Here is a 13,211-nt window from a genome sequence, read left to right as displayed (position 1 = left end):
ATGCCGAAGTTCAGCCCTCTCTGCCTACTGGAAATCCTTTTCCAAGGTCACATGTCACAAGAAACTGCTGCCCAGAGGCAACAGAAATATATTTCAGCTTCACTGAGGACTCTCTTAGCTAATATTTTTTCAGTTCAGCATTTCTTTGAGTAATCAGGGTAGCCCTGAGACTGTTACTCTTCTGGATATCTTCTTCCACATCTCAATAAGGCAAAAGCACAGGCATCACCCGAAGCTCATTTTGAGTAATGATCCCTTTCAGTATCAGCTGCTACTTAAAAAGATGTTATCAGCCCTAAAAGGCCTCACTGCATTATTATTTTATGTTGGTATATTATGCTGTTATTCATTCATATTGCTGTAGTTCCCAGAGACCTTTCTGGAGATCAGGACCCTATTGTGGAAGGTGCGGTAGCCTACTGTCATTGTCAGAAGCTGGAGAGGAACCCGTATCCGAAATAGGAGCCATCTGATGGAGATACGAAATGGCCTAATGTTTCTGTGCAAGATCCTGTTTTAATTCTCAAAGCTAAGGGAGGGACTCCCATTGATTTTGGCTGCTGTTGGACTCAACATCTCTAGAACTGGTGGTATCCAGTCCTGTGATCCAGCGATTTGGCACAGTTTGTTAGGAGAGACCCAAACTGATCCCTGCGGGTGTATCTAATGCTCCTGCTGTGAAAGGCAGAGGCAAAGACGTTGAGTTTGCATGCAGCCCCCCATGCACGTACACCAATGAGCCTAGCAGAGCCTCAGTGGAGCCTCGCTCCCTTGTGCCTTAAAACCATCTTGGCCCCAAAGTTGATATTAGTAGGTTTTAGAGAACAGTCCTAAAATCATCAAAGGCTTCAAGCCAGCTGCCTGACAGCGGTTATCTTCAATAGTAGAAATAGGGATTGTAACATGAAGAAAGTGTCTACGTAGGTTGTGTATCTGAGTTTGTCTTGAACTCAAGCCAATAGGACCTGACTGGCAGCGAAGCGACTCTTGCTATGCAGACATCCAGTCTGCGGCAATAAGGAAAGTGCCTTTAAGATTACGTGAAAACTCTGCCCCACATCTCATGTTTGCATTTGAATAAGTTTATTTCTTTGTCTAAAAGCTCTCATTTTTCAGCCTGCACCACATGGATGTTGAAGCAGTTCATCACTGTTGCCATGAAAGTTCAAAGCCATTTATCTTCAATAAGGTTACTTGATGCAATTTCTAACAGCAAGAACCCCTCTGTCCTGGGGCTTTCTACAAGATTAAATGATGTATTCAGATAGGCAACGTCTCATGAGGATTTTCAGTACCTGGAAGATATAAAGCTCATTCTAATCGAAGGACAGCAGGCTTTGCAATTGGTGTTTCCCATTTGCCTCCCATTAAGGTTTGTTAGACTCTTTTTTGGAGCCTGGCACCCCTTTGTGAAAGTACTGTGAGAACAGCTATCTTTGCAATGAATGTTAGTCCTCATCCTTCTCTTGAAGATGATCACTGCTTACTAATCCTTCACAGTCATGTTCTGGAGGGGCAGAGCCCAAAAGGGGTTAAAAACTATTGCCTTTGTGGAGAGGGAAAGAATGAGTGATCATAGTCCTAGCCAAGGGTATAGGTTTAATTTGATATTCTGCCAAAGATTTTTTGGGTGGTTTTCAGCAAATACTTTCCTACCTTGGTGGGAGCTATGTAGGCGAAAGACAACAAAGCTGTCGGGTGTCAGGGTTTGGAGGAACCACTAGCAGCTGCAGGTAGCTGGGTACCCACCAAAACCAGAGCAGCTGTGGGGCAGGATTGGAGCTGGGTGTCTGCACTCATTGTGCAGTGTCAGGGCCATCCGCGTGCAGGACCACAGTGCCGAGGACTGGTCCTCTCATCTGCACTGCTCCCAAGACAAGGCTTTCAGCAGACAAGAGAGCTTTTTGCCGGGTGGAAGGTGCTGATGTGAAGACACGTCTCCGCACAGAGCCTTGGCTCCCCGCTGGTTTGCTACTCTCGGGGTGTGTGATCATTCTCCTGACAGCCCCTGCTGTGACCTCACTCCGAGTGGTTTCTGTTGAGTAATGTTTCTGTCCAGAGGTTGAGCTCTGCCCTCAGTTGTATGTGTACGCCTCCGGAGCTTGCAGGTGCTGCCCTGTGCTACCCTGCTGTGAAACCCCCTCGTTTTCTGCAGGGTCAGCTCCACAGAAGATGAATCATCTTTTTGTGTGAATAGTTCTGTGGATGATACATGTGACAATCTCTGTTTTCCGCCCTTCACTCAGATGATGTGAGCATGCAGAGCTAATTGGATTAAAAAAAAAAAAAAAAAAAGGGATTCAGAACTTACACTTGTGTCTGAACAGTTCATAAGCTGCAGCTCCTCCATGTGAGAAGGTGTTTCTGATCCATTTGGAGCAGAAGTGCATCTCCGAGTCTGTTCTGTCAGACTTTTCTCTGATTAAAGTGTTTTTCAGGTGTGGTACGGGCTAGAAAAGCAGATAAATCATGTACACTACAGTACTGTCAATCGTGTTTCATTCCTCTGATGCCCAAAAGAGAGAGCCAGGCAGCAGTATCTGGAAATTTATTGCAAACCATTCATTTTGTTATAACCCTTCCAATGTCCAGAATTTACCATCCCTCCTTTCTTCAGTAGCTTACTGGCCTGTGTTCATGGACGGTATGAAATGGAGGATGTGATATCAGAGTGCAGTGGGAAGAGCACTACTGCCCTACTTCTCAGCAAGCCCCCTGGCTGGCACTGGCACAGCGAGATCCTTTGTCATCTTCAAGATGATGAGAGTCGGGATGCTTCAGCTGATTTATAAGGAGTCATGGATATATGATGTGAGCTTAATTCATAATGGGAGTGAGCTGAAAGCACTAATGCTGTTTTACTGCAGATCTGACATTAACATTCACACTGTGTCTGATGGATAGCGCAGGAGAACCGAAGTAGGTTTTCTAGTGGGTCTAGTAGCAATCCATCTGGCTCAGCCTGATGAAATTATTGTTGCAATTTACTAATCTAGGCGCAAGACAATCCATCCATGAACACAGATATGTAAAAACTCTAAAAAAACCCCACCATTTTTTCTTTGTAAAGAAAATTAAAACAAAACAAAGAGAGAACACTGCTCTCAGGTAGGTAGGAAAACAGAATTTTGCAACACATGCATAGCAATTTTGCAAGACCTGACTTTCTCCTGCACCAAATGAAGGGTACTTCCTCGCTTCAAAGAGATATAAAGCTGTGCTATTCACATTTTTGAAGGAATTTGGAGTGACTGGGTATAATACGGTATAGAGATGCAAAATATTAGAGTATGAAATGAACTCTACAAGCCCCAATTTCAGCCCAAATTTAGGAAGCCGAGCTATGGCTGCCTTTCAATCATGAGTAGAGCTGTAAAAAGTGCTATATTATGGACACTGAAAGAGTGCATGTAAACTGAATTTCATTGTTGATCCTACTTGCCAGCTTTTTGTGATTTATGTCTCACCATGAAGAATATTTGCTTCACTTTTGCTTTATGGCAGTGAAGGGTTGCTCATAGGCTTTGAATTATGGCAGAATTAGAATGTCTTCCATGGTAGAAAATCCTTAAATATTACCTTAAACATTTGAGTTTTATGTTGAGATGCTTATGAAGGCTGGATTTAGGCACCCTTATCTCCTTTCTCCTCAAAATGTGTCCTCCTGTCCTGTACTAGGATTCTTACCAGACAGATTTTCATCAGTTTTCCAACGTATCTGGATTTCTGAAATCCCTGCCAAAGCTGGGGCTTTGCAGCTGTGGAGAACGCCAAGCAAGGAGGTTACTCGGTTGGCTGCAAAGAGCAGAGAGAACAATTCAAGCAACGGCACCCAAGAGGCAAAAGCAGGAGAAGGCAAGAAGCTCCATGGTCTCTGCAAGCCAGAGGGTGAAACCCAGGTTGAGAGCTTGAGAGCAGGCTGAGAAGGGTGGCCACCAAATGAGGGGGACGGCTGGGAAAGAAATGGAAAGGCTGCACTGTTTGCATCGTCATGAGAAAGCTTTGGGAGAAGGACACACGGGATGTGAGGAGGTCTGTGTTGGAGAGGCCACATTTCCACTGTGCCTCCTGCCCCATCAAAACCAGAAAACCGGGATGCTGGCAAGGGATGGAGATGCCCACCCCAGAGAACTGTTGCTATTACACTCATCCTACCAGGGATTCACTGGTCCTTTGGCGAGGGGCATGCCCCAAAATGCTAACAGCGCATTCTTCATTTCCGTAGATATTTCAAGAACAAAAGGTGACAACTAGCAAGAAGTAAACAGTCTGGAACAAGCAAATACCTGAAGAATATCCATCCCTGTAGAACTGGTTGTGATCAGGCAACAAAAGCAGCATGACATTAGGTTTCTACCATGGTGTAAAAAAACTCCAGAAGTTTAAGCTAAAGGAACCATTTTTATGGGGTTTTATTGCTTTTGTTTTGTTTTAATTCAGCAGCAGAATATTTGTCGGATGAACTGGGGAAGTCAGTTTCAGTCCACAAAAACGCCAATGATTTATTTATTGCTGTCATTTAGGGAAAGGGCAGCAGTTGTTGCTTCTGAATATTTAACATTGCAGGGAAAAAAGCAAGCCACTCAGAAGCCTGCGTCTTCCAGTGAAGCACTGCGAACCAGCATGCCTCCCTGGCCCCCCAAATTCAGAGGTGGGACAGCTGTGAAGGTATGCCCCAGCATACTCTTGGAGGGACTGAGACTTCTTCTTCAGGCCTCAGCTTGTGTGGTCATGAGCAGCCCGTTGAAGAGACTCTAACTCTTCTCTGAGCGGTGACCTGCTATGAAAGCCCAGGTAAGGAGGCGAGGTGCATCTGCAACTCAGAAGCCATTACCTGTGTAGCATTCATCTCAGGGAAACTGCAATTTGTTTTACTTCACCTGTCAGTTAGAATTATTCCCAGGAGAGCAGCAGGTGGGAGAGATTAGCATCAGTGTTTTTTCCTGCCCAAAGCTAGCTACAGTGAGATGACTTTTGAAATACTTGTTTGTTCTTGACTTCTTACATTCTTACCTCTCTTCCCACCCTTCCTTTGTTTTCCACGGGACTCAAGCAACGAGCCTCAGTCCCTCTAGCTACTAACTGACCCAACCCACCAGATGTTTCTCAAAAAAGCATTCAGGAGCAGCCAGGCCACAGCCACGCATGGGAAGAAGGGAAAACAGGAAAAGACAATTTCTCATGCTTCTCATGTGTCACATTCACTGTAGAGCTCCCTCCTTCAACACATCGTCTACTGTGGTGGGATTTCGCTGCTGTTGTTAGCTATGGAGGAAACATGCCTGACTGCAGATGGGACTGAGTGTCAGGAGATGGCCAGCACCTGCCTCTGACTCTCCCCAAGGAGTCATCCAAGGGAGAAGCTCTTGGAGAAGGCTGTACCTTCTTGTGACCATCACCGTCTGTGAAACACCCTCAGCAGAAGAAAGGGACCATCGCCACTCTCCAAGTGCATGGAAGATTAAAAAAACCGTTATTTTTAAAGGAGAGCATTTCACATCTCATAGCCAATTTGCAAACAGGTATTCCAGCTGCATTGTTTTAAAACAATATTTAGCAGCACACACTGTGAGTCTGAGGGGCACAGAATTCAATAGCGAGATCAGTGCCCAATTTAGGACTTTATTTTCTGAAAATCTCTTTTTGAATGCTTAAGGAAATAGCAGCTATAAAGGTGAATGCCCCGATGGCTGGCTATAGTTATATCTATCCTGGAGCCAGACCATCTAGCAAGCCTTTCACTGCCCATCATGATATAAGAGTGAGATTTAACCACGCTCACAGCGACCATCCATTATCTGTCATCCCCAATTTAATTCAGGATGAGGGTTCCCAGACCCCAGATCAGCGGAGGTGGTGACTTTTTCTTCTGAAGGTTTCACTATCTGGGTGGTGAAGGTTGCTTTTACAGAAGCTGAAGGGAGCTCTGAAATTGCAAACTCCCCGGGGTTTGGTCGTGACCACAGTGTAAGAGTTAAATCACCATTGCTAGTATGGAAACCTGAGTGCTCTTATCCCTTAGTGGAATACTTTCCCTTTTACCAGGCACAGGGGCCTCCTTAATACCATGCAATTAGGCAAACTACAAGGGAAACACATTTGCATAGCATGGTCAGACCAAAGGTTTCTGTAAGTCACCCTGGGTGGTGTTTCCAGGAGAAAGACATTGTTTCCAGTGTTGCTGGAAGGCAACAATAAATTGATTAGCCTCTTTAAAATTTCTCATAAAATTGTATTAACAAAATGGTAAATACATTACATAGAGACCGTAACCACAGAATGTTTACATAATGCCCACTGTGGATGAGTACTAAATACCATAAAAGACCTGAGACCCCCCCAAAAAGTCCACAAGTTCTGGCTCTCACAAGGCAGCTAGAGCACCATTGTATCTCCTCCTTCTCCTCTTCTTCCTCTTCCCCCTCACATTTCGTCTTCAGCGTTGTGAACTTTGCTGGTGGTTATTGCAATTCCTATCGCTAGGCTTCCGTTGTCGGAAAAGAGCTGAGCCAGGGAAGTGTTCAGCACAAGGCAATCCCCATCAGAAATGACAGAGTCAACACACTCCAGTACCGACCTGGGGGTCGCCTCCCACTTAAGGCGCCTCTGGTTCCTGTTGAGCTCGAGCCGGTAGGTGAAGTTGTCGGCTTGGGTCGGCGTACCAATCAGCATCATCGTAGCGAAGAACTGGGGATGGCCTTCATACTTCTCCTGCTTCCTGAGGACCAGCAAAAACTGGTGGCCAAGGCAAGAGTGCATGATGATCCAGTCTGTGGGGGCAGGCAGGTGCATGTCCGTGGCCAGGAAGACAATCTCTGCCCCCTGAAGGATGTTGATGCGGTGGGTCTGCCTCAGGTGGGACACCACCACCTCCAAGTGCCCTTCCCACGGGCAGGAGAAGAGCGGGCACGTGCAGGGAACCAGCTGGGGGTCATGTACTGCTTCGTGGTGATGGCAGGGAGGAAGGATGCTTTGCTCCACGGATGTCTGGGCAGCTGCACAGCGGGTCGGTGCATACTATGAGAAGAGAGAAATTACAACGTGATAGCAGGTGGACAAGGAATTGGTGCAGATACCAAAGTGCAGACCCAGCAAACAACAGCCACCTAATACCCCACCCAAAACATCAGCAGTGGGAACGCCAGGAGCACAGCACTGTTGACACCAGGTTGAGATCAGGGGCAATCCAGGCCTGGATCTGCACAGTAAAAAGTGCTGGCAGTTGCCGTGTTCTACACGAGAAGAGAGAAACCACTTGAGCCATGATAAGTCACTTCAAATGAAAGTGATGTATGTGTTTAAAGAGCGATTTCATTAGTTTTCGGGGGGGAAATCTGATTAAAAAAAAAAAAAGCCCAACAAAGCAAGGGCAGCATGGGGCATTTTATATAGTTAGGCTCTTGCAGCTCAGAACAAGGAAATGAAATATGTATGGCTTTATTATTCTTTAATGAAACACACTGACAAATACAGGCATTTCTCCTGAAACAATATGCTTTATAACACCCATAATTTGTGAAATGAAAGTCAGTTTTTATTGTATATGATGCCTTAATTTTATTATTTTTTTTTTTTGTCAATGTATTTGTGCTTAATTGATGCATTTACCTCCATAAATCTTAAATGGCTTTCAAAGGTGGATGGATGGCAAATTTAGGGCATTTTTATACTAAAATATATATACAAGTAAATTTGGATTAAGATAGGGCAGCTAGCTGAAAAGGTAGCAGCTCTGCAGAAGGATTCCACGTGAGGACTAGGCAGCAAACCACTCTACCTAGGTCGAGCGGATGTTGCTGAAGAGAAACGAGTGAGTCTTATTCAACCAAAAGCGTATCCACACGTAATCCTATTCAGGAAGAGTAATGGTTCTCTGCAATAACTCTGTGCGTAGACAAACCCTAAGGCACAGGCCGTGATTCATCCTACCCAATTTCAAGCATTTGCTTCAGCCAGCCGAGGTGGAAACCTGGTTACCTTGGACTGCCTCTGCAGTCAATAGAGGGAGGCAGCCCTTCCCAGTGGTGGATTCTGATCTTAGCTGGAGTAATTCACCTCCTAAAGGTGGCACTGGCTGCTGCCGGAGTGACTAAGGCAATCTGTCTGTGACAGATACAATCTGTCTAGTTGTATCTGAATTTTATGTGCTTAAATGTAGGAGGACAATGTCCCCCTCTGAATTCCTTTGGAGATGCTTATAAGGAGTATAAGAATTAAGAGCACACACACACATATATATATATGTGTACATTTTGCTTTAACATAGGTTTTAGGAAGATTGGTGTAATTCCCCAGATACTGCCCTATGTCTGCTTTGTTTAACGTATGTATGTACTCAAAATTACTGGAACAGCAGTACGGTTCTATCATCTAACAGTTGTTCTCCTCCATGCCACATCAAAGTCATAGCAGGTATGGGCTTTATTCAGCTATTTTTGAGCAGAGATTTGTTTTAACCAGGGACAAGTATAAACACAGAATCATAGAATCAAAGACTCATAGAATCACAGAATCATAGAATAGTTTGGGTTGGAAGGGACCTCTAAAGGTCATCTAGTCCAACCTCCCCTGCAGTAAGCAGGGACATCTTCAACTAGATCAGGTTTCTCAGAGCCCCGTCCAACCTGACCTTGAATGTTTCCAGGGATGGGGCATCTACCACCTCCCTGGGCAACCTGTGCCAGTGTTTCACCACTCTCATTGTAAAAAATTTCTTCCTTATATCTAGTCTAAATCTTCCCTCTATTAGTTTAAAGCCATTACCCCTTGTCCTATGGCAACAGGCCCTACTAAAAAGTTTGTCTCCATCTTTCCTGTAGGCCCCCTTTAAATTCAGAAAGGCTGCTATAACGTCTCACTGCAGCCTTCTCTTCTCCAGGCTGAACAACCCCAACTCTCTCAGCCTGTCCTCATAGAAGAGGTGCTCCAGCCCTCGGATCATCTTGGTGGCCCTCTTCTGGACCTGCTCCAACAGCTCCACGTCTTTCCTGTGCTGAAGGTTCCAGTATAATAGTTGCCAGATATGTTGCAAATGGTGAATTGTCTCATCTCTCTATGGATACCATGATGTCTTTCATTATAGCCTTGACGTGAGGGTACGTGTTCTTACTGCAAGCAATTTTTCCCACCAGAACTTGCACTTTTGCTTTCCAGGATGTTTTGGAAGGCAGTCTCTTGGGTCAGGTCTCTCAACTCTCAGATGACCCAGGCTTCCTTGCCAACAAGGATGACAAAATCCTGGATTTCCATTCTCATTTTGTTAGCAGCTGCCAAGGGATGTGATGGGCAGTGCAGGGTTGTGACTGCTGCTGCTGCGAAATTCATAGTTCTTCCCAAGGCACTGGGTGTCAAAGGGAGCTGTTTCTTCTTCCTCTGACATTTAGTATGAAGAATAATTGACTATTTAAGTCCCGTTATTGAACCTTGAAGCTTTTTCTTCAGAGAATTATTACTTCCATAGTACTGTTCTACTTTTTCCTTCCTCATATTTTATTTGTTTTGCTGTACAAAATTCAAGAATATAAACTTTCCAAGAAGATAATGAATTGAGGACAGATAAATGACTACCATTGTCTGGGAAATAAAACAGGTCATTATATACTAATCGAGGTTTGTGGCTTTAGCTGCTTGCTTATCGCAGTGGGATTGCTGGTTCACACTTAATTCTACATTAATTTTTGCATCCCATTAGGATGAAAGCTATGGTTAATTTAAACTCTTTTTGGTGACGGAGGCTACTGCAATGGCAGATCATAAAAGCCTTTTAAAAAATCCCTGAAATGCTAATTGCCTCATAAAATGAATTCTAATCTCCCAATCTAATACAGTGGGTGTGAGCAATTACTTTCTCTCACCAAACTGTTAATGCAACATTAGTGATTATACTAATTAAAACTAATGAACTCATACTCACATGCTGATAAACCTCTCAACCACTCGACAAGTTCCACCCTTCTATCAGTTTTATTTAACTCCTCTTTGGGAAGATGAATCTTAAATTAACCTCTTGAATAACATTCAAAATTAGGTTTTGAAATGTGAAGCTTTATAGACTGTGTATAATTCCTCTCCAAAGACTACCAGAGTCAGAGAAACCATTTCCACTGAGGATGTAATTGAATTTAGAAATGCATTCTCCTAATTCGATAAGCATGGAGAGCGATGGTAGCTCATCCACCTAAACTGTATGCAAGGTAAGAAAATATAAGTATCTTCAAAAATCACTTTATGACAAGCACGTTTCCATGGCTCAGGAACTGGAAATGACGATGAGCCGTTTATTCAATGTATCTTTCTTTTTTCCTTAATTTGTGATTGGTTTTGTGTGTGTGCAAATAATTGAGATTTCCCTTTTACATTTCGCATTTTTGAAACTTTTCCATGAATCACTTAAGCAAAGGATTTTTGGTCTGACTTTGCTCAGTTCAGGTTTATTGAAAATTCTGGAAATCCATCACAAACACATGATCTATTTTTATTCTCTGACTAGGTGAGAATCATGTTCAAAATCTGGTTTCTGAATTATTCAACATTCCTGTTTCTAAATTCTAAATTTTGTAATATTCTGAAGGAAATGTTTAAAAATTCTCTGTCTCTGAAAAAAAGTGTCACAGAAAACTTGGTTTACATTTACTTTTGAGGTATGAGTGTATCTACTGGGGTGCCTGTTCCCTTGTTGGTCTTTCATTTGGATGTGAATCAAACCTCTAAAACTGAAATGCAAAACGGGCATAAAATGGTCAGCTTGGGTGCATTTAAATGCTTGAATAAATATTTATGAACATTTTTTCCGTGTTCAATCTGCTCCGGTATTTACTTTCCATCATTTATTGCCCAATTACCTAATAAAATTAGGTTTATTATATTGTTGTGTCAGCCCAGTAATATTCTCAATTATCTTTTAGCCTGTTGGCCAATTTCAGTCACATTTACCTGTGTGATACAAGTCTCATAGGATTTAATTTTAAACCACTTTTGTGAGAAGAGGCAGCAGGGTAGAGAAGTATGACCCTTTTGCGTCTCCAGGGAGGAACAGCTTGCCACGTGGGCAATATTACGTTGTCAGATAGGAGCGAACCTAAACAACAGCAGTTTGATCCCAGAGTATTATAGACACCAGAGAACTCGCATGAGACAGCGTCTTTATGAACGGGAGAAAAGGCTTCAGCCAGAGTGCTCCTCATTAGATGTGAGATAATCCCACCATGAGACACCAAACCGCAGGAAACCAGGCTCTGCCGCTCACAAGAAAATTTCTTTTTAATGATGCAGCTTATTATAGTGTAATTCTTTTCAAGAACAAGTCATTTGGCAAAGATTGATTTATAAACACATGGTACTTGTAAAAAAAAAAAAAAAAAAAAAAAAAAAGGTTATATTTGGTGACCCGGGACACAGGGTTTCTGAGTCCTGCCCCAGCCTTTCTATAGACTTTCTGCTAAAAATGCAACAAACGGCTCTAGGTGTGACTCATCTGTTCTAACTTTGACATCTGACAAGTAGGTGGCTAACTCTGAAGAACATCAGCTCCTTTTACAGCCCATGCAGAGCCCGGGAGTGGAATTCACTTCATCTCAAGAGATGCTGCCCAGACACTGGTCTTTACATGCAGCCAGGACCAAACCCATCCTCGGAGCAGACTCACAGAGGTTTTACTGGTTTCTAGACAAGGAGCAGACGGGCACCCCTATTTCTGTCACGAGAGAGTTGTACCACTGTGGGCTTCTCCTGTGTCACTGGAGACAACACAGTCTGTGGAGGGAGAAATGGATGCCTGTTCGCACGAGGGTGTAAATCCGTGGCTCCCTACCACCATTACACCTCCAGTCATCAGTGACTTGATAGAAAATCCAGGGGAAGGTTGAAGGGTAGATCCAAGAGGCAAGAGATCTCCAAGAGGTAGAGAAGACACAAGCATATCTCTGAGTGTGCAGATGGAAAGCTGAGGCGCCCACCCAGGAGAGAGGTCTTTGGTATTGCTCCTCACGCTCTGGAGGACCTTTTGTGTTTTAAGTAGCAAAGACTTTAGGTCAACTGTGGTAAAAATAATGGAAACAGAGGCAGCAACCCACACCGCACCCCTGCTGGCTGAGCTCCCAGGCCTGTGGGGCGCAGGCACCGGCTACACCATGATCCCTCAAGCCCTGCTTCTCTGCTGCACATCCGCACAGCTTCAAACCACAGAGCAAAGGCGGCTGCTGCCCTGAGCAGCCAAACCCCTTGCAATTGAAGTCCTGACTTGCAAACGGGGGATTTGCTCACTCAAACCCCTCAGGGTGAGGAGAAGGTTGAATGCAGTCCTCCCACCCCATGGGAGAGGACCCAGACCCCGATGATCTGGAATAAAGGGAGGGTGAGTAGTACCACGACATTGTAGAAGAAAAAATGCTGCTCACGCCTTCAGAGTGAAGGTTAAATGTCACCTTTCTGCACTTTCCCATGTTCCCAGTGTAATACTAGGAGCCTAGATACCCCATTCATACTTTTACTTACAGTAATGCACATAAATATGCGAAAAATCAGTCTTTTACATGCCCACGAACAGTGCAGATGTGCCAAGGAGAACATCCCAAGGAGTGAGGACAGGGACTCATTTGGTGCCCAGTCAATAAGGGTTTCTGACAGCAAAGCAGGTGCTGTGAATAATTATCCTTGTCTATACATTTCACACCTGTGCAGCTGCATTTCATCCAGTGATCACACACAATTTTGCAGACACTCATTAATTCACCCATGGGCCAGGCTATTTGCTTGGAGAAGTCAATGGAGTAGTCTGGTGGCCATCACAGCAGAGCTTCTAAGCAGGGTCACACAAAAAATGGCAGAGATGAAAATAAAGCCATCGGACACACCAGCCAGCCTGAACTAGCAGAGAGTGCACCCTCCTTGCCCTGGTCCAGCTTTAGCACGCCCTGAGACACTGCCACCTAATTCTCCTCCCAAGAGGGAATTTGTATCTGCTCCTTCTGTGGATCCAAACTCTTTCCTCCTCAGCCACAGCTTTCTTGGCTGGGTTACGGGACACTTGGTAGGAGCCGTGCATGTTCAGAGCAGCACAACAGCTCCTTTGGCGGGAGCCAGGGGTTAAGAGGGGCTGTGCTTGCACCCCCCGTTACAAACCCACCACCTGTGCTAATGCTGCCTCCTGCTACAGCCAGCCCCACTCCAAAATCCAGTTTGCTATGGTGTACAACTTGTAAAACTTACGTGAT

The 13,211-nt window shown here is 44.4% G+C and overlaps 1 protein-coding gene across 1 annotated transcript in view; it reads right to left on the bottom strand.

Annotated features, from left to right (window-relative positions):
• Positions 1-6,423: 6,423 nt before the first annotated feature.
• Positions 6,424-13,211, bottom strand: part of SIAH3 (siah E3 ubiquitin protein ligase family member 3) — a 50,447-nt gene continuing 43,659 nt past the window's right edge. The window contains exon 2 of the mRNA XM_054182799.1: positions 6,424-7,017. Within this exon, the coding sequence (XP_054038774.1) occupies positions 6,424-7,017 (594 nt within the window). The remainder of the gene's footprint in view (positions 7,018-13,211) is intronic.

This window comes from Rissa tridactyla, chromosome 1 (assembly GCF_028500815.1).
Source record: "Rissa tridactyla isolate bRisTri1 chromosome 1, bRisTri1.patW.cur.20221130, whole genome shotgun sequence".
Taxonomy (NCBI): Eukaryota; Metazoa; Chordata; class Aves; order Charadriiformes; family Laridae; genus Rissa; species Rissa tridactyla.
Note: the sequence above shows the minus strand (reverse complement) of the source record. Positions and strands in the feature narration are given on the sequence as shown.